This window comes from Mytilus trossulus, chromosome 2 (assembly GCF_036588685.1).
Source record: "Mytilus trossulus isolate FHL-02 chromosome 2, PNRI_Mtr1.1.1.hap1, whole genome shotgun sequence".
NCBI lineage: Eukaryota > Metazoa > Mollusca > Bivalvia > Mytilida > Mytilidae > Mytilus > Mytilus trossulus.
In genome coordinates, this window is record NC_086374.1 from 41,623,711 (window position 1) to 41,643,063 (window position 19,353).

The window sequence follows — 19,353 nt, forward strand, 5'->3', positions numbered from 1 at the left end:
TGACAAAAATTTAATCCTTGGCATTCTTTGATATGCTGGATCTAAAAATGTACTTAGATTTTTATACGACCGCAAATTTTGAAAAAATTTTCGTCGTATATTGCTATCACGTTGGCGTCGTCGTCGTCGTCGTCGTCCGAATACTTTTAGTTTTCGCACTCTAACTTAAGTAAAAGTGAATAGAAATCTATGAAATTTTAACACAAGGTTTATGACCATAAAAGGAAGGTTGGTATTGATTTTGGGAGTTAAGGTCCCAACATTTTAGGAATTAGGGGCCAAAAAGGGCCCAAATAAGCATTTTCTTGGTTTTCGCACTATAACTTTAGTTTAAGTTAATAGAAATCTATGAAATTTTGACACAAGGTTGATGACCACAAAAGAAAGGTTGGGATTGATTTTGGGAGTTTTGGTTTCAACAGTTTAGGAATTAGGGGCCAAAAAAGGGCCCAAATAAGCATTATTCTTGGTTTTCGCACAATAACTTTAGTTTAAGTAAATAGAAATCAATGAAATTTAAACATAATGTTTATGACCACAAAAGGAAGATTGGTATTGATTTTGGGAGTTTAGGTCCAAACAGTTTAGGAATTAGGGACCAAAAAGGGACCCAAATAAGCATTTTTCTTGGTTTTCGCACCATAACGTTAGTATAAGTAAATAGAAATCTATGAAATTTAAACACAAGGTTAATGACCATAAAAGGAAGGTTGGTATTGATTTTAGGAGTTTTGGTCCCAACAGTTTAGGAAAAAGGGGCCCAAAGGGTCCAAAATTAAACTTTGTTTGATTTCATCAAAATTGAATAATTGGGGTTCTTTGATATGCCGAATCTAACTGTGTATGTAGATTCTTAACTTTTGGTCATGTTTTCAAATTGGTCTACATTAATGATTAAGGTCCAAAGGGTCCAAAATTAAACTTAGTTTGATTTTGACAAAAAATGAATCGGTTGGGTTCTTTGATATGTTGAATCTAAAAATGTACTTAGATTCTTGATTATTGGCCCAGTTTTCAAGTTGGTCCAAATCTGGGTCCAAAATTAAACATTTTTGATTTCATCAAAAATTGAATAAATGGGGTTCTTTGATATGCCAAATCTAACTGTGTATGTAGATTCTTCATTTTTGGTCCCGTTTTCAAAATGGCCTACCTTAAGGTCCAAAGGGTCCAAAATTAAACTAAGTTTGATTTTAACAAAAATTAAATTCTTGGGCCTCTTTGATATGCTGAATCTAGACATGTACTTAGATTTTTGATTATGGGCCCAGTTTTCAAGTTGGTCCAAATCAGGATCTAAAATTATTATATTAAGTGTTGTGCAATAGCAAGTATTTTCAATTGCACAGTATTGTGCAATGGCAAGAAATATCCAATTTCACAATATTGTGAAATAGCAAATTTTTTTTTAATTAGAGTTATCTTTCTTTGTCCAAAATAGTAAGCAAGAAATATCTTATTGCAAGATTTTTTTTTTAACTGGAGTTATCTTTCTTTGTCCAGAATCAACTTAAATCTTTGTTATATACAATATACAATGTATATTCACTTTTTACTACCAACTGATAAATTTAAATAATCTTTACCATTCAGTGATAACAAGCAGTTTTTTACATCTTAATATTTTATGATGTATTTAAATGAGTAGTTATTGTTGCAAACTCCATTAGAATATTTTAATTGAGATTAGTTTTGGAATAAGGGAAAGGGGGATGTGATTAAAAAATTGGGTTCAATTTTTCTCATTTGAAATTTCATAAGTAAAAAGAAAATTTCTTCAAACATTTTTTTGAGAGGATTAATATTGAACAGCATAGTGAATTGCTCTAAGAGAAAATACAAATTTTAAGTTCATTAGAACATATTCATTCTGTGTCAGAAACCTATGCTGTGTCAACTATTTATTTATTATTGGCCCAGTTTTCAAGTTGGTCCAAATCGGGGTCCAAAATTAAACTTTGTTTGACTTCAACAAAAATTGAATATATGGGGTTCTTCAATATGCTGAATCTAACCATGTATTTAGATTTTTAATATTTGGGCCCGGTTATCAAATTGTTCCCCCATTGATCGAGGTCTAAGGGTCTAAAATTGAACAGTATTTGATAAAATTGAATTCTTGGAGTTCTATGATATACTGAATCTAACCATGTATTTAGATTTTGGATATTGGACCATAATAGGTAAATGTCTGTTTTAAAATTTTTAAGTTTTTAAGTTAAGTTCTTAAACCACATTCATTCTGTGTCAGAAACCCATTTTGTGTCAACTTTTTAATCACAATCCAAATTCAGAGCTGTATCAAGCTTAAATGTTGTGTCCATATTTCCCCCAACTGTTCAGGGTTTGACATATGCGGTCGTATAAAGCTGCGCCCTGCTGAGCATCTGGTTTTCTCTTAAATTAAGAAAAGATAGGTACAAGAACTATTTTATTTTAGATATACACACTTGCATTTAGTTCCTTTGTAAATCATAATTTTTAATTCACTATTTAATGAATTAATGTGAACAAGAATGTGTTCATAGTACACGGATGCTCCAATCACACTATCATTTTCTATGTTCAGTGGACTTCGTAAAAAACTAACTTGACCAAAACTTCAACCCGAAGCAGGACAGATTAAGGGATAGACTAACAGACCCATAGATCAGAAAACATAATGTCCATAAATGGCACATAAAACGTAATATACATGATGATGGGTCATCAATTTTATCAGTTGATATAAATTTGAAAGTTTTTAATTTTTATCTAATGCTGTTGTAAATTATTGAATAAAATTTGGGTCTAGATGTGTATAGATATATCTTAGTTGAATCCCACACTTTTTTGAAATGCTAATACTCTAATTCTTCCCATATGTAATTTTAAGTCAGTATTATTATCAACTGTCATGATTTTCAAACAATTACACTCAAACGTGTAAGTATTGATTGGATTCAACTCCAGTACTAGTTCATTATCTTGTGACCTGTAACATAAATAAATAGACACAATTTATTTTACACTTAACTGAATACACAAAATCTTGACCTCAATTGTATACCTACAGATAGATTTATAGAGGCATTATGTTTAGGTTTATGTATGTTCAGTTGTTCGTTCATCCAGCTGTCTGTTCGTCAGTTCGTCCATTTGTCTGTCTCTTCATCCATTCATCTGTCCCACTTCTGGTTTAAATTTTTGGTCAAATTAGATTTTTATGAAGGTGAAATCCAACCAACTTGAAACTCAGTTTACATGCTACCTATGATATGATCTTTCTAATTTTAATGCCAAATCAGAGTTTTTACCTCAATTTCAGGGTCCACTGAAAATAAAAAATTGTAGTGCCCTCTTCAGGTTTAAGGTTTTTGGTGGAGGTATATTTTTGATGGAGTTGAAGTCCAATCAACTTGAAACTTAGTACACATATTCCCTATAATATGATCTTTCTAACTTTAATGCCAAATCAGAGTTTTGATCCAAATTCACGGTCATCTGAACAAAGGAAATGGTAGTTTTAGTGGGTCTGTGTATTATGGACATATTCCTGTTTAGGTATAGAACTATGCACATCAAGTTATTGTCAAGAAAAAAGAAAAATGTAGTTTTTGGTCCCATATTTCTTAACAGTTTGGACACTTACGACTAAAGTCAATCATAACACCCCAAATCACTTCTTAAAGCTTCCTGGTGTGGTATATAGCCTTGTGGAATAATTTCATAGAGATCAATAGATTTATACTCAAGTTTGTGTCTGGAAACCAAATGTCTTGAGCCAATAATAATGATGCTGACAATGTGATAACATTATATGAATGCAAAAATATTGTAGTCCTATAACAAGAATGTGTCCCAAGTACATGGATGCCCTACTCGCACTATCATTTTCCATTTTCAATGGACCATGAAATTGGGTAAAAATTTTGGCATTAAAATTAGAAAGATCATACCATATGGAACATGTGTACTAAGTTTCAAGTTGTTTGGTCTTCAACTTCATTAAAAACTACCTTGACCAAAAACTTTAACCTGAAACTCCCACTTTCATTTTCTATGTTCAGTGGACCATGAAATTGGGATCAAAAGTCTAATTTGGCTTTAAAATTAGAAAGATCATATCATAAGCAATAAGTGTACAAAGTTTCAAGTTGATTGGACTTCAGCTTCATCAAAAACTACCTTGACCAAAAACTTTAACCTGAAACTCGCACTTTCATTTTCTATGTTCAGTGGACCCTGAAATTGGGGTCAAATGTCTTATTTGGCTTTAGAATTAGAAAGATCATATCATAAGCAATAAGTGTACTAAGTTTCAAGTTGATTGAACTTCAGCTTCATCAAAAACTACCTTGACCAAAAACTTTCACCTGAAGCGGGACGAACGAACGGACAAACGAATGGAGGCACAGACCAGAAAACATAATGCCCCTCTACTATCGTAGGTGGGGCATAAAAATTGAAAATTAACCCATAAAAACTATGTCATTAGCAGATGAACCCTGCCAGGCAACATGAACACCATGCAATTATGCTCCTAACCAAATATAGTTGTCATGACCTATTGGTTATAATTTCAAATAACAGGGGAGTCAAAAAAAGTATACCATACAACCATTAACCAAACCAAATATAATTGACCTATTGCTTATGGTATATGAGGCACAAACTAGACCACATGACCTTGATCACTATGAACCCTGTCTGACGGTCATGTAGACCTTACAAGGATACACCAAATAGATTTATCATATTACTTAAAATAAGTTGGCATTTGGCATGACACCAAACTAACGGTATTTTTTTCAAGCAGTTGCTGAACCATGAAATGAGGTAAAGCATAACGGACATATGATCAACAGAATTTCTAACATAAGGTATCTGTGTACTTGGTATAAAGCATCCAGGTCTTCTACCTTTTATAATATAAGGCCAAGCCGCTATAAATGGTTCAAGCTGTCACTGCCTGCTGTTGAATAATTGCAATTCCTATGATTTGCATTCTTTGACTTTGTCATAGGCGAGACAATAAAAATAAGGAGATGCTGTATGAATGCCAATCTGAGCAATCAGACAAATATCAACCAGAGCTAAAATAATTGATTAAAATCAATTTTAGGTCACCTACTTTCTGTTTTCTAATGCTTGGAATTTACTGGTTGGGATATGCTTTGTACAAAAATGTATACATGTGTAACAATAAATAGAACTAGTCCAATATTAATTTGAACATCAGCAACAAAAGGTCAGGTTATTTTTTATACTTTTAAAATGTACCTTAAAGGGAGAAGTAAGCATTTGTTCAGAAGTCCACTTCCCATTCCTAACAACCAAAGTGAACATCTTTCATAATGGGCTTTGCTCATTGTTAAAGGCCATATGGTGACCTATAGTTGTTAATTTCTGTGTCATTTGGTCTCTTGTGGAGAGTTGTCTCATTGGCAGTTATACCACATCTTCTTTTTTTATATTTGAAAGTAAATGATTGATTATATCAAAACCTTTAAAGGAGAATATTGTTAAATTTTTTCAATCTTTAAATAAACTCATATCTACCCATATAGTTTAGAGGAAAGCTAAATTTTTTTTTTCTCTCTTGTAATCACTCGAGAATGATGCTGAAAGTGGAGCAAGATTCTGAAAAAGTATCTCAGTGTGTACACAAGTTTAGGTTCAAATGTTAAATAAACACGCTTTCTTGTCTGCATACACATGTACATTTATATCTAAAAACAAATTATCACAAACCTGATGAATAGTTATATGTTTTACTCAATCTAAGATATTAAAAATAATATTCTTAGTATTTATCAAAGATGTTAAAACTGTTTTATAAAAGAGGAAAAAGTTTTGTAAATTGAACTGTTTTTTTTTTTTGGTAACTTTATTAATAAGACATTTCATTTAAAGCTTAGACTTATTTTTATACTGTACATTAGCTTTCTGGGATTTATCTGTATCTCTTATCAGTAATTTCATGGAAATGGATTTCCATATTTATTGTTACCCACTCCATCTATTTCATCAATGATTTCATCAGCATATTACCAATAATAATATATTAATGATGACTGTGGTTTATTTTTACAGTGGGTAACATATGCCAAAACTAGGTACAACAAGCAGGTCAGAAGTAAAGAGAACTTCAAACTTACTAAACTGCTCTTTCAAAATATATATGGTTATAGAATATTTGCAATAGACTACTTTCATTATATTTTGTTGTTTTATAAGAAAAGGAACACATTAGAATACAAAAATTTAATTATTTTTTGTGAACAAATATAAAAGATAACAAAATTAAATACTTGAAACAAATATGAATAATAACAATATCATTTTTTTTACAAATACTGCTCTTCCTATAATCACATGAAAATCATTAGACTTTCTTGCCTATCATACATAGAAAACATATTTCATAAAGTAGCACCAAAAATTTGACAAAATGAATTTAACCTAGTAACTGATTTTATCAGAAAGCACAGTTCCTACAGATGAACAAAGACTCAATAGATTTTTTCAAAATGATGTTCTGCGTTGGGTGGTCTAGTTGGTCTATGTTGAGGTACTGGTTGGCCTGGTCTCCTTGAAGGAGCTAAGTACTCAAACATTGAGGTGCTGTGTTGTGAAAGCATTTTACCCAAGTCTATTACATCTGGGTCTGTCCAGAAAAAGTCATGATTCAAAGCCAGATCTGCATTTGGTCTTTTTGCAGGGTCCAATGATAAAAGTTTGTCCAACAGATCAATTGCTTGGGCATCTTTTAGATAAGGTTTCAATCTGTCCCTCACCTTTCTTTTATGACCTTGAGGCATCTCCATTTCATTAAACAGGTCAAGTCGATCTACATTTGGCCAAACATCTTTTGATATAGAGCCACATAATTGTGTTATCAATTGTAGCTGATGTTGTTCAGTCTTTCCCTGCATTATTGGAGTCCGTGTCCACAATTCTGCCATAATACATCCAGCACCCCACAAATCAATCACTGGTCCATAATCCCTTGCTCCAAGCAGTAATTCTGGAGGACGATACCACAGAGTGACCACACGATTGGTATATCTGTTCTGTTTTTCGTGTGGCAATCTATAACTAAATGCTCTAGCTAATCCAAAGTCTGCCAGTTTTAAAACTCCACTTTTTGTTATAAGTATATTAGCAGCTTTCATGTCGCGATGTAATATTTTACTTTCATGAATGTAGTATAAACCTTCAAAAAGTTGTTTCATAACCATTTTGATTTCGCCAAGGTTAAATTTTACATTAGCATTACTCAGCAAACCAGCCAGATCATGCTCACAAAATTCAAAGATTAAATAAAAGCTTGCTCGATTCCTATTGTATGGTGTTGCTGAAATAGAAAATGGAAAACAATTACAACTAGAAACAACACTAAAGTAGAGGGCTTCTTTTGGAGACTAGTGTATTATAATAGCTTATCTTTGTTTGTAAAATTTGTTCTTTAAGATGTATTCCCCATTATATGCATATAGCTATTAAACAGTTGAAAAAAATAAAACAGTCTCACTACCGGGTAATGCAATTAATCATAACTTTTCTTCATCCAAATAAAGTCTTATACATTAATTGCCTATCTGTCTCAAATTTGGAGATTTAAGTAAAGAACTAGACTGATTGTGTAATGTTATCTTACAATCCAAGATTTTGATATACAGTTATTCTACCTTAAAAGGTTCTGTCAAATTTGCATTCAAGTTATTCTTTTGTATAAGTCAACATTTTTGCTGTGTACTGTTTCTCAAAATCTATTATAGTTTTCATTACAATAAGCAAAATCTAAAGTTGTAAATCATTATTTAAGGGCAATAACTCCTATAAAGAGTCATCCTATAGTTTGAATCATATCAAGGCGTTTAAGCTGATCTTGTTAATTTTTACTGCTTACATTTTCTATCTTTCTGTTAAAATTTTCAAAAACTTTAAAATAGTCATTAACCATTAATTTGTGTCAATGACATCTGATTATTTTTTTGGAAGATAAAAAGAAGTAGCTCTTGAAATTCTTTGCACTTTTGACCCTGTTGTTATTTCTTACTATTATGGTTTTTTGAAGATATGAGACATATAAATATTGACCATGAAATGAGCTAAAGGTCAAGTGAACACTAACTGATGAGTCTTGAGACCTTGCAATGATCCCATACACCAAATATAGTTATAATGTTTAGTACTCAAAATAAGGGATATTTCGCATGAAAAAAGAAATTAAAAAAAACAGTTCAAGCAATTGCTAAATCATGAAAATGTGGTTAATGAGATCATGGTGATAAATCCTATAACTTGTTTGCAGCATGCAACCTGTCAGTATAGAGTTTACTGACTTAACCTAAACATAAACAAAGACAGAAACATGATGAAAATCATAAAATGAAGGATCCCTTTGATTCACTTACAAGACAGGAGAGACAAATAAGATTAAAAGCAACTTACTTGGTCAGGATTTATAAGTGTTAAATCTACAGATTCAACATTCTTAGGAAGATTTTTCAACCTGGACATATTTATGAAACATATTCATTCAAAAAATATCATGATTGTTGTTTTAAGAAACTGGAAATTAGCAGCTATTAAAACATGATTAATCAATCACTTTTTAAAGTTATAAGCTGTTAGATTTCAGGTATCCCTTCAACTCAGTGAATTGTTGTAGGTTGTTGTTTTATATTTTACATTACCTAAATAACTAACAAACCTTTTGTTCTACATATTTCTATCAAATCAACAACATTATTATGTCGAAGCAGCTGAAGGATTTTGATTTCTCTCAGAGCAGTTATTGGGAACTGAAAAAAAAATTAAAAAAAAAATCTTCAAGTAAAATGTATTTGTAATCACTCAAAAATTATGAATCTGAAAACGCATCACACCATAAAGCTAACTTATATAAACCCTGAAACCAAATTTCAGAAATCCTTGTAATGTAGATCCTGAGAAAAATAGGCCGAAAAATATTTAAATGAGACAGACAGACAGATGGATGGATGGACAAACTAACAAAACAGACAGACAGACAGACAGAAGTAAAACAGTATACCCCCACTTTTGTAAAGCAGGGGTATATAACTATATGTATGCTCTTGAGGTCAAGAAATTGTGTAGTGAAGAGCTGTGTAATAAATTGTCAGTTCAATTATGTAATACAAGAAATATCAACTGTGGTCAATTACGATTGGCATTATACTATGGATGAGGTGATTCCAGTTGATACCAAAGGTGTAATTGTTGGTAAATCATCACAGTTGTCAAGCAATACTTGTATTGTATTAGTACTTGCCTTACAGAGCCTTTTATTGTTGACTATGAAGAATGGCTTTTTCTATTGTTGAAGGCCAAAGTTATTAGCTTCTATATTATTTGATCTCTTGGTTGAGAGTTGTCTCATTGGCAATTATACCACATCTTCTTTTTTTCATATAAAGAAAGAATGGAATAATACTACAGTATTTGAAAAAATGTGGTAATTCTCTGTGTAACACTTTAATACACACCAAGTACCATATATATTTTATTCAATTAATTACACAAACATAAGATACTGATAAAATACTTTTTTAATTTTGTATCAATTAAATATGTATGCGAATATTTAATTAATTTTCTGCTAACATTAACAGATTAATATCTAGTAACTCCAAAAATGAATTTCTTAAGATTATGCGATAATATGCTCTGTACAAATCCAAATGTGCATTTTTATACTTGAGTTTAGAGGTATGCATAATACTCTTTTTAATCCTGTTTTTCATTAACAATACAATAACTTACACCTTCTTTTTCATTTTCCATCAACACTTTTTTCATTGCTACCATTGTCTTTCTATTGCTTTTGTCTCTGGCCTTGAAAACTTCTCTGTAATAAAAAAAAAAGTTATGAATAAGTACATCCTACTGTATTTCTTTGTACATGTAATGTAGTAAATTATTCAGAGGCAAACCTAAATAATATGAATAGGATGTAGATATATAAAGATGTTAATATAATCAACCCTTATTTTAGAAAAATGATTTTAATTCTGAAGTAACATTTATTCATCATGACAGTAAATCTTGCAATCATGACAATTTCTTGCTGTGTAATCATAGAACTCTCATTTGATCCTTTTTGATATTTTTTGACAATAATTTGACCGTTGTCAAAAAATATTATAAGCAAAATAAGAGCTACAATTCCACAGCTAGACAATATCTGAACATATTTTTGATTCCTTGTAGAGAGAGAACAACATACCTGGTAGACACATTTTGGATTTTTTAAAGTTATTGAAGGGATGTTAACAATTACAGGGTGATTTTTAGGACATGCAATAATTATAATTATTAAATTCCTAAGACATGTACATGATGTAAATTTTCTCATTTTTAACTAAAGACTTGAAAGTCTCCTTCAAAAACATTCACTCACCATGATATAGTTTTCTAGTTTTCTCTATCTATTAAAGTTCACTAAAAATGAGTGAAATTAGTCCAGCAAGGGCAATATTAAACTCCTATAAGGGGTCACTGTTGACTATTCATCCATGATGTCTTATTTTTATTATATATCTTTTAAAACATTTTAACTAATGACATGAATGAAAGAGTTTCTCTTTTAACATGTTTAACTAAAGACTTTAAAGTTTCCTTAACAAAATTTCTCTCTACCTGATATAGTTTGCAAATTTTCAAAACATGACATTTCAGGGGCAACAATGAATGACCCCCCATGTAGTTTAATTTTTACTTATTTTACATTAAACGTTTATTTTAATTGTATTTACTTGTAATATATGTCGAAGTTAGTGTCAAACAGCATTTGAGATTTTTGCTGCTTGACTGATATGTAAACACAAACCTGTGTACTGTTTTTATAACTTCAAGGGAAAAAAATATTATATTTGGAACAACTTAATAACAATTAACTTTTCTGATATTTTTTTTAAAAGAATTAGTCTAAAATCCAAACAATAGGATTGTTACTAAAATACCAAACAAAAACAAACAAACAGACAGGCATATTAATTACAAATATTTTTTATATTAAAGAAAATACATAAAGAAATATAAGTTCTATTTCTCTATGCAACAGTAGACAACTTGTCCAAGGGACAGTCCCTCATGGAAGGGATATTCCTCTTTTTTTTCTTGGGGGGGGGGGGGGGGGGGAGTATATAACCTGTTGACAAGGATGTAATCATTGTATGTAGAAGGAATATTGTATTTCAAAACAAGAATAAGAAGAGTTTATTTTTTTTGGGCGTTACCTATTCTTAATTTATGGGTTGTCTTATATATTCTTGTTAGATAAATGACAATAAATAGAAGAAAAGAAGACTGCGCACCCAAATGTTCCTTGTCCAATTTTACACAGTTTTTCATATTTATTAATATCTTGACAGTATGGATAGTTAAAATTATCATCATATGATGTATCTCTTCTAAATGCACCACCAGACGCTGCTTCAGCAGACTCTGACGAACGAGAAAAAGAGTGATGGTCTTTTTGGTCTTTCCCTTGCATATTTATTAGCCGGAAAGACAGATTGCTCAAAATTGTAAACCACGGAGTGCCTTACCGAACAAACACAAAATTCCGCGCTAAGGCACACACACAAGCACTTGACGCTATTTCTAGACAGCTACTTTTGCATAGGTACTATATGTCTGTACTAAAAATCTATAGTACTGGAAATCTGCTTCTAATATTCAGTACTATTTTGTTACTTTAAAACTATTGCAATATTTAGGCACCTGTATTTTACAGTACATGATTTGTACTTGAAATTTAAGTACTACCAGAGACATATAATACATTATATGTCTCTAGTACTACAGATTTTTTGTTGCATGGTTACATTTTCAGCATTTTGAAAGTTTTTCTTCTTCAAATCTCATAAAGTTATGATGTTAAAACATGGAATACTGTGATCATTATTGGTATTAGTTTTGTACCAATATTTTAAGTAAAAACTTGGCCAAGTACTAGAAAAAAACAAGTACCTAAATATTACAATAATTCTAAAGTAAAGAAATAGTACTAAATCATAATAATTTCCAGTACTACAGATTTTAAGTACAGAAATAGTGCAGAAATAGTACATATGCAAAAGTAGCTGTCATGGTACCCATTGGAAGGCCCTATATAGATAATTGACCTTCCAATGGATAGAAACACGTGCATGTGAGCACTGACATCTGGTTTTAGAGTAAAATAGAAAGCTTTTAACACTAAAAAGTTAATAAATCTATTAAAATCTAAAACAAAAGATCATGTAGCTTTTATACATTGACACCTTTTACTTTGGCTTTCGGACTTTTCGTTTTTAATTTTCATTTTGATGAGTATAATTATGGAAAACTAAAATTGAAATGTATGTGGGCGGATGCGGCCATTTCGCCTTTTCGCGTTTTCTCCTTTCACTTTCACGCGAAATCGAGAAATCGAGAAATCGGGAAATCGAGAAATCGAGAAGGTGAAATCCAGAAATCGGGGAAATCGGGAGATGGAGAAATCGAGAAATCGAAAACGCGAAATCGATAAATCTATTTCATTTCCCGTTTTCGCGTTTTCGTTTTTGCGTTTTCATTTTCGCGGTTTTGCTTTTTTGATTTCTCGATTTCGCGTTTTCGCTTTCTCGATATCTCGATTTCCCGATTTCCCGATTTTCCGATTTCGCGATTTCTCAATTTCTCTCTCGATTTCTCGATTTCAATTTCTCGATTTCTCAATTTCTTTCGCGTGAAAGTGAAAGGAGAAAACGCGAAAACGCGAAAAGGCGAGATGGCTGCATCCAGCCACTATAGAAATGGTATCGGGGTCTAATAATAATAATAATTATAGCTTTATTTAAATTAAGAGAGTAACTTATTTTGATTAAACCAATTTTCAATAAGGCTCTCTATATATACATACAATGTTAACAATATGAATAAAACATAATTAATCTACTATTACACACATGTAAAGAATAGACGTATAGAAAGTAATATAACAACAACAACAACAACAACAACAACAACAACAACAACAACAACAACACCTATGGTATACATTGTGGCTTAACTTAAAAATTTAACACTTTTCAAAATAAAATGACTTGTAAGAGATTTTAAATGCAGATATACTTTTTGATTTTTTAATTTCACTGGACAATGAATTCCACAATTTTGGACCACTAAAAGAAAAACTTGATTTGTATAATTCTGTATTTGATTTAGGGACAATAAAATTATCCGATGATGAAAGTCGAGTATTGTACGATTGTTTACTACTTGTAGGCACAATAAGATTTGATAAATATTTTGGTGCCAGTTGGTGTTTTGATTTATACATTAATAATGATTTGTGGTAAGATATTCTCTTAGTAACAGGAATCATTCCAGATTCCTTAAATAGTTCAATGGATGGTTTACGAATATCGTGTTCGTTTAAAATAATTCTAGCTGCCCTTTTTTGCAATTTTAGTAAACTGTCAACTAAAAACTTGTTACAGTTTCCCCATACTGAACAACAGTAATCCAAATATGAAAGAATATGCAAATTTCAATCCGCAAAATTGTATTCATAAATTATATGTAATGCTGTCATATTCCACTTAAATGGTTTAAAATTATTTAAAAGTGGTCACCAGATTAGTATTAGCATGCATGGACACCCCAATGACACAGACATTTAAAAAAAACTATAGGTCACCGTACGGCCTTCGCATATTTGTCTTTCGTTCATTTTTTCCGGGCTTTTATAGCTGACTATGCGGTATGGACTTTGACGGCTCGTTGTTGAAGGTGTTGCGGTGACTTGTAGTTGTTAATTTCTATGTCATTTTGTCACTTGTGAAGTGTTGTCTCTTTGGCAATCATAGCACATCTTCTTTTTTCTTTAGGTTCCATGAAAAAAAAATATCATTTAATACCATACAGGCTAGTCACAATAACTCAAATGCATATTGAAAAGAGTTTCCATGCAGGGGAATATGTCACTGAAATCAATCAAACGGAAGCAATGTTTCCTGCACCAGTGATGTGCATTTTGACACTGATAAGTTAAAATTAAGAACAGCAATACAGCCTTTCTATATTAATTTGATCATGGTTTTAATATGTGTGTTGAGAGTGTTATTTCGTGATCATATCGATCCCTTCTTTATGGGATTGACAGTGTTTATCTTGCCTTATGAGGAGCTGAGACTACTATAACACATAGTAGTTATAGTAGTCTCAGTGAGGAGGTAGAAAGATTGCTGGTCTTTTGGTTAGTGCTCTAATATATCTATGGTTTAAATACGTTCTTATTCTTACACGAGAGCTAACTTTTCGTACGTGTACCTTCACATTTGATTGTTTCGGCCCTTTTGTTTGAAGAAATTAAAATTGAGAATGGAAATGGGGAATGTGTCAAAGAGATAACAACCCGACCAAAGAAAAAAAAAACAACAGCAGAAGGTCACCAACAGGTCTTCAATGTAGCGAGAAATTCCCGCACCAGGAGGCGTCCTTCTGCTGGCCCCTAAACAAATATATACTAGTTCAGTGATAATGAACTCTAATGAATTAAAATAATACAAGACTAACAAAGGCCAGAGGCTCCTGACTTGTAACAAGCGCAAAAATGCGGCAGTGTTAATATAAAAAAGAAGATATGGTATGATGTTTGATGGTAAACATGTTTGTGAGATTCCCGAATAAAATCTTTGGATTAAATAAAGAAGAAAAACAAAGGAATTATATAGGCAATTGTACGGCCTTTAATAATGAGAAAAACCCTATACATAATATCGTGTGGTCGGCTATAAACTGACTCGACATGAAAACTATGAGTCAATTCAATTGAGAAATCTAAAGGCAATGTACGAAAAGACACGAACCAACGACAACCACGGGCTACAGGCTCACGTCTTTTTGGGCAGGAAACATAAAGAATGTGGCCGGGTTAAACAATCAATGGAATAATTGTGTAACGGCCCAACACAAGAAAAAAAAACACCGCAAAACAACAGTCTCCACGTACGTTAACGCACGCTTAACCACAAGTTCTAAAGCATTATGGCATTGGCTTTTTCTTTCAGGCCGTTGTCAAGTTCTTCTCAACAAGCCAACAGAATCCAAATAAAATGTTCAAAAACGGATTCGGGTTTGTGGACTCAAAAGTGTATCGTGAAGGGTGAAATAATAATAGAAAAACAAATATGACTGAGAAACAGCAAAAAACAGCAAAAAACCGTCAACCACTCAAGTATGCATGTTGAATATCCCAGTGCAGCAAAAATGAAAGGATAACTCAGTATCACTGGTTAATATAAAGGTACTTAAAAAAAATCTTTATTCGTTTCAAAATAAATAAAAATATGATAAATTATATATATAACTATAACTCGTCTAAACATCAACCCAACAATGTAAGATCTATAAATTTGCTTTTGCAATTTTTTTGCTCTTCCCTCGCCGGGATTGGAGATATCGTGACACCAAATCGCCAGCACTGTAACCGGTACGCTAGAACATTTATATTCTATTTCAAAGTTCTTTTATTTATTTCTATGGCCGTATGTGATTCAATTTTGTAAAAAAAAACCAAACCCACACACAAAAACCAAACAAGTATAAGCATCATGCCACCGTGAACGAATAAATTTGATCTATGACACAATATAAATACATTATTACAGCTAATTTCCAAAAGCATGTAGAGCAAGACTTTAGTTAGCTTGCTTGTTTTGTTTTTATATTGTACAATCATTAGGATAACACCCAATTAAATTCAAATATTATATATACACAGGTTAAACAATGTCTATATATATTGTTTTAAGATGTCAATCTTATTTTCAAAGCTAGCATAAACAATTATACAAACAAAGCAAGCAAGCCAACCAAAGTTTTGCTTTACATGCATTAGGAAATTAGCTGTAATATATATAAAAAAGAAAAGAAACAACACCAAAAAGACGAAGTGTTCGATTAAGTTAATGTCATGCCTGTTTGTATTGTAGCAATGTCACTATACAAAGAATTGAATGTTGGTTTTTCAGTTTATAAATAATTTGAGTCAACGCCTTTTCACCCCAATAACATTATATTAAAGCAGTCAGAAGCATTCAAGATCATTCAATGCTTAACTAATTGTATTCCACACTCTTCATCCTAGATCGTATCACTATTACCGGAGGTACCCACTTATTGCATTTTATAATTTTATTATCAGTAATTTGTTCTCGACTAGAAAATCATTTTCAGAAAAACTTTAAAAGTTGTCGGTACTGATCTTGCAAATCGCCAGATGGTGCTTTCGGCAGGTGCTTGTGACGTAGAATATCCTTATAGGGAAATGTGTCAATTACATGCAAAGTAAAACAACATTCAATACACAACGTAATTTTTTGGTGGGAAATTTGTGTTTACATTTGTTATTTTATTGAAATAATACTTGAGGATTTAATTAATTGATTTTATGGATGTAAGCTTTTTATAGCCCAATGACAGATAGTGATACATGATAATATGTAAACAAACGCAGTACTGTTTATCACATGTAAGTTGCAATACACAAACACACAACATTTAATATTTGGCAATCACTATACCTAATCAATAGTTTGACACATGTAATATTTGATAGATATTAAGCAAAAATTATAATCATAATTTTAGGAGTCATTTTAAAATGTTTGAAATAGATTTGGAATAAGGCCAAATAAACCTGTGACCTTTTGTGTTGCAGGGTAAACCTGGCCAAAACTGAGGTCAACTACATTTCAGGAATGTGTTTGTTTACTCAATCTACAATTTGATTTTAGATTGTATACAATAACAAAATAATTTTGCAAGAATTAAAAGGGATTAAACAGTTTGCTGTGCTGTGTTTTTTAAGCAACAACATTAGCATAACAAGTATCATTATTTAGCTGATGAGCGCAATTTTTTTCTTCTCAGATTAAATAGGTCAAGGGTTTTGTTGGTGCTCTGACCGAGGAATACACATCTTTGTTTGGATTATCTGACCAGCCTGACCAATGTGAGGACAAGAGATAACCAGATAATGCATACGCTGTATATTTTGCTTTTTGCTTTGGGAATATATACTAGTGTTGGCTTAATACAAGTTGGTAAGTGTAAATAAACAATAATATAAGAAAGATGTTTGGATGATCCTTGTTGCTGTATTTATGATATTGACATTGATTGGTGATGATTGCTGTGTATTGAAAATATTTTCTTAGTTTGTATAAATCAGGGCATTTAAATTTGCAAGTTATTTTGTTCTAGTAGTGACTGATGAGATATATATCTAGAGGGCATGTGGGAATTGTAAAGAAACTTGCAGGCAACCAATCATTTAATCTTTTAACCATGCTTACAGGAAAAATAAAATGGAAAAGTATTTTTTATGAATGAAATACTTTAAATTTAGAAGCATAATTTAGTTTCAAAATGATGATAATAATAAAATATTTAATGTAAATATAGGTAAAGTCAGATGATAACAATATTGTTAAACATGTTTAAATTCCTCTAATCTTCTGTAAACATGGTCAAATTATATAGATAATCAAAAATTGACTAAAATATAAAACAGTAAGTTGCAAAAGTAATTTTGGTTTGTATATTTGTTAAGGGAGCTACCATTTGATTTTTATGGGGGGGGGGGGGGATGTGGCTAGGATGAAAAATTTTGTCCTGCCTTTTTTTAGTTGTAATCTCTGTCCTGCATTTTTATTTTTCACTCTATCTAGTCCTGCTTTTATTTTACTTACATAAACTGTCATCCTGACTTTTTTTTTTGCAAGTGTCTCATCCTGCCTGTTTTTTTTTACTCAAAACTCCTGTCCTGCCTATTTTTTTCAAATTTCATCCTATCCCCCCCATAAAAATCAAATGGTAGCTCCCTAAGGTTCATATTATTTATGTAAGATCTATGGTGAATTAGAATATCTTTAAAACTACATGTAAACCTGAAATATGAGGAATTTCATATTTTAAATAATATTCAAAAACGTATAATACAAATGCATCTATAATATATATGAATTTAGAGGTATGTACTTGTATGAATGATTTACATGTACATGTATATATTTATCTGAATTAGTAGATGTACTAGAACTTGAGACACACAGTGCATCCAATTTTAGCATTTGTCTGCAGTATTTAATATTTTAAAAAGTCTTAAGTTGATACCAACACTAGTAAGGATTATTTAATGTTTGCTTTGTGATCTCGGGATAGATATTGAGTTTTAATTTCTTCATTCAAATTAAACAGGAGGAAAATATTGTATTTGAAGTTCAAGTTTTGTCAAGTCTTTACTCAAGTTGAAAATTTGAGTGTTTGTTAAAATAATTGTAGGATGTTAGAAGGACTTTATTTTCCTGTATACTTTTTACAGAAGTAAGGACTTTTACGTTAGATTTCTAATTATGGCTATTTTGATAAAGCAGTTTAGTAAAAACTGGATTACTTTTATATACAAGAATAAAATTAGCCATATTACAATATATATTAGTTCATATAAACCTATTTTGTTGAAAAAGAATTAAAATTTATGTAAACCCTAGTAAAATATTAGCTAATGGAGACTTTTTTTGATACGCTGGACAAGATACAATAGATTTTTTTTTACCATTTATGTGAACAAGTGGAAAATTGAAATGATAGATGACAAAGGAGTAGGTTCAGTTAGACCCCTTTTTGGCCCCGAAATATAGCAGTTTTAGAAAATTGTGAAAATGTAATCTTTAAGCTATATTTTGGAAAGTAAAATGCTTCTGCTACAAAAATATGAGCTGTTTTTGACAATGCAATGCACAAATATCGTGAAATTACTGAAATCTTAAAAATTTTAGCATTTTGGTTAATTTTTAGACGGTTTCCGTCTAAAATGAAAGTGGCTGCATTCGTGTTCATTCATAATATTGAAATATAAGTTGTATTTGATAATACAAATGTAATACAAAACATATACAAAGGTTGAGGATGAACACGGTCATTTTTGACAAAAAACATCTGGAAAGTGACGTTTTTTGGCATATTTGATAGAATTTTCATATTTAAGCTTGAATCATGGCGTTTTTAATGATTAAATCAGTTGAAATCTTTCACATCAACTAATCAAATCAATTGAAATAGACACTTAAGTTTTTAAAAAGTGTCCAAAAAAGTTTTCCTTAGATGAACCTGAAATTTTAGGCCAAAATCCGCCCTTAACTACTCCTTTGACTTGATCAGCAATAAAAGTTCTATTGAAAACTAAACAAGCTGAAGCAGTCAATTGACTCCGTGTATGAGTTATTGACACTACATGTATATGGTGTCTTTTCAAACAATTATAATATTTCTCATTATCTTACAAATTCTTAATTTGAAGTAAATTAT

At 31.2% G+C, this 19,353-nt stretch overlaps 2 protein-coding genes across 5 annotated transcripts in view; one reads left to right on the forward strand and one right to left on the reverse strand.

Moving 5' to 3' along the window:
* Positions 1-6,479: 6,479 nt before the first annotated feature.
* On the reverse strand, positions 6,480-11,533 carry LOC134707269 (cyclin-dependent kinase 9-like). The gene is made up of 4 exons (XM_063566893.1): positions 11,328-11,533; positions 9,775-9,859; positions 8,702-8,792; positions 6,480-7,339 (listed from the first exon to the last, which is right to left on the reverse strand). The coding sequence occupies exons 1-4, from the start codon at positions 11,504-11,506 to the stop codon at positions 6,495-6,497; spliced, it is 1,200 nt and encodes a 399-aa protein (XP_063422963.1). The 5' UTR covers positions 11,507-11,533; the 3' UTR covers positions 6,480-6,494.
* Positions 11,534-16,060: 4,527 nt separating this feature from the next.
* LOC134707271 (transforming growth factor beta receptor type 3-like) overlaps positions 16,061-19,353 on the forward strand; it is a 62,372-nt gene continuing 59,079 nt past the window's right edge. Inside the window, exons 1-2 of one of the 4 annotated variants that reach the window (XM_063566898.1) lie at positions 16,061-16,150; positions 16,915-17,087. In XM_063566898.1, coding sequence (XP_063422968.1) covers positions 17,021-17,087 — 67 coding nt within the window. In that variant the 5' untranslated portion in view covers positions 16,061-16,150; positions 16,915-17,020. Of the gene's footprint in view, positions 16,151-16,241; positions 16,514-16,914; positions 17,088-19,353 lie in introns of those variants that run through there. The other 3 variants (XM_063566895.1, XM_063566896.1, XM_063566899.1) reach the window with 3 other exon arrangements.

What these genes read in the sequence shown, in the direction of transcription:
- LOC134707269 (XM_063566893.1), bottom strand. Translation starts at nt 11,506, where the DNA reads ATGCAAGGGAAAGACCAAAAAGACCATCACTCTTTTTCTCGTTCGTCA. An exon ending in ATTGGACAAGGAACATTTGG is followed by an intron (nt 9,860 to 11,327) that starts GTGCGCAGTCTT and finishes TTTTTATTACAG; the next exon opens with AGAAGTTTTCAAGGCCAGAG. An exon ending in AGAAATATGTAGAACAAAAG is followed by an intron (nt 7,340 to 8,701) that starts GTTTGTTAGTTA and finishes TTTCTATTTCAG; the next exon opens with CAACACCATACAATAGGAAT.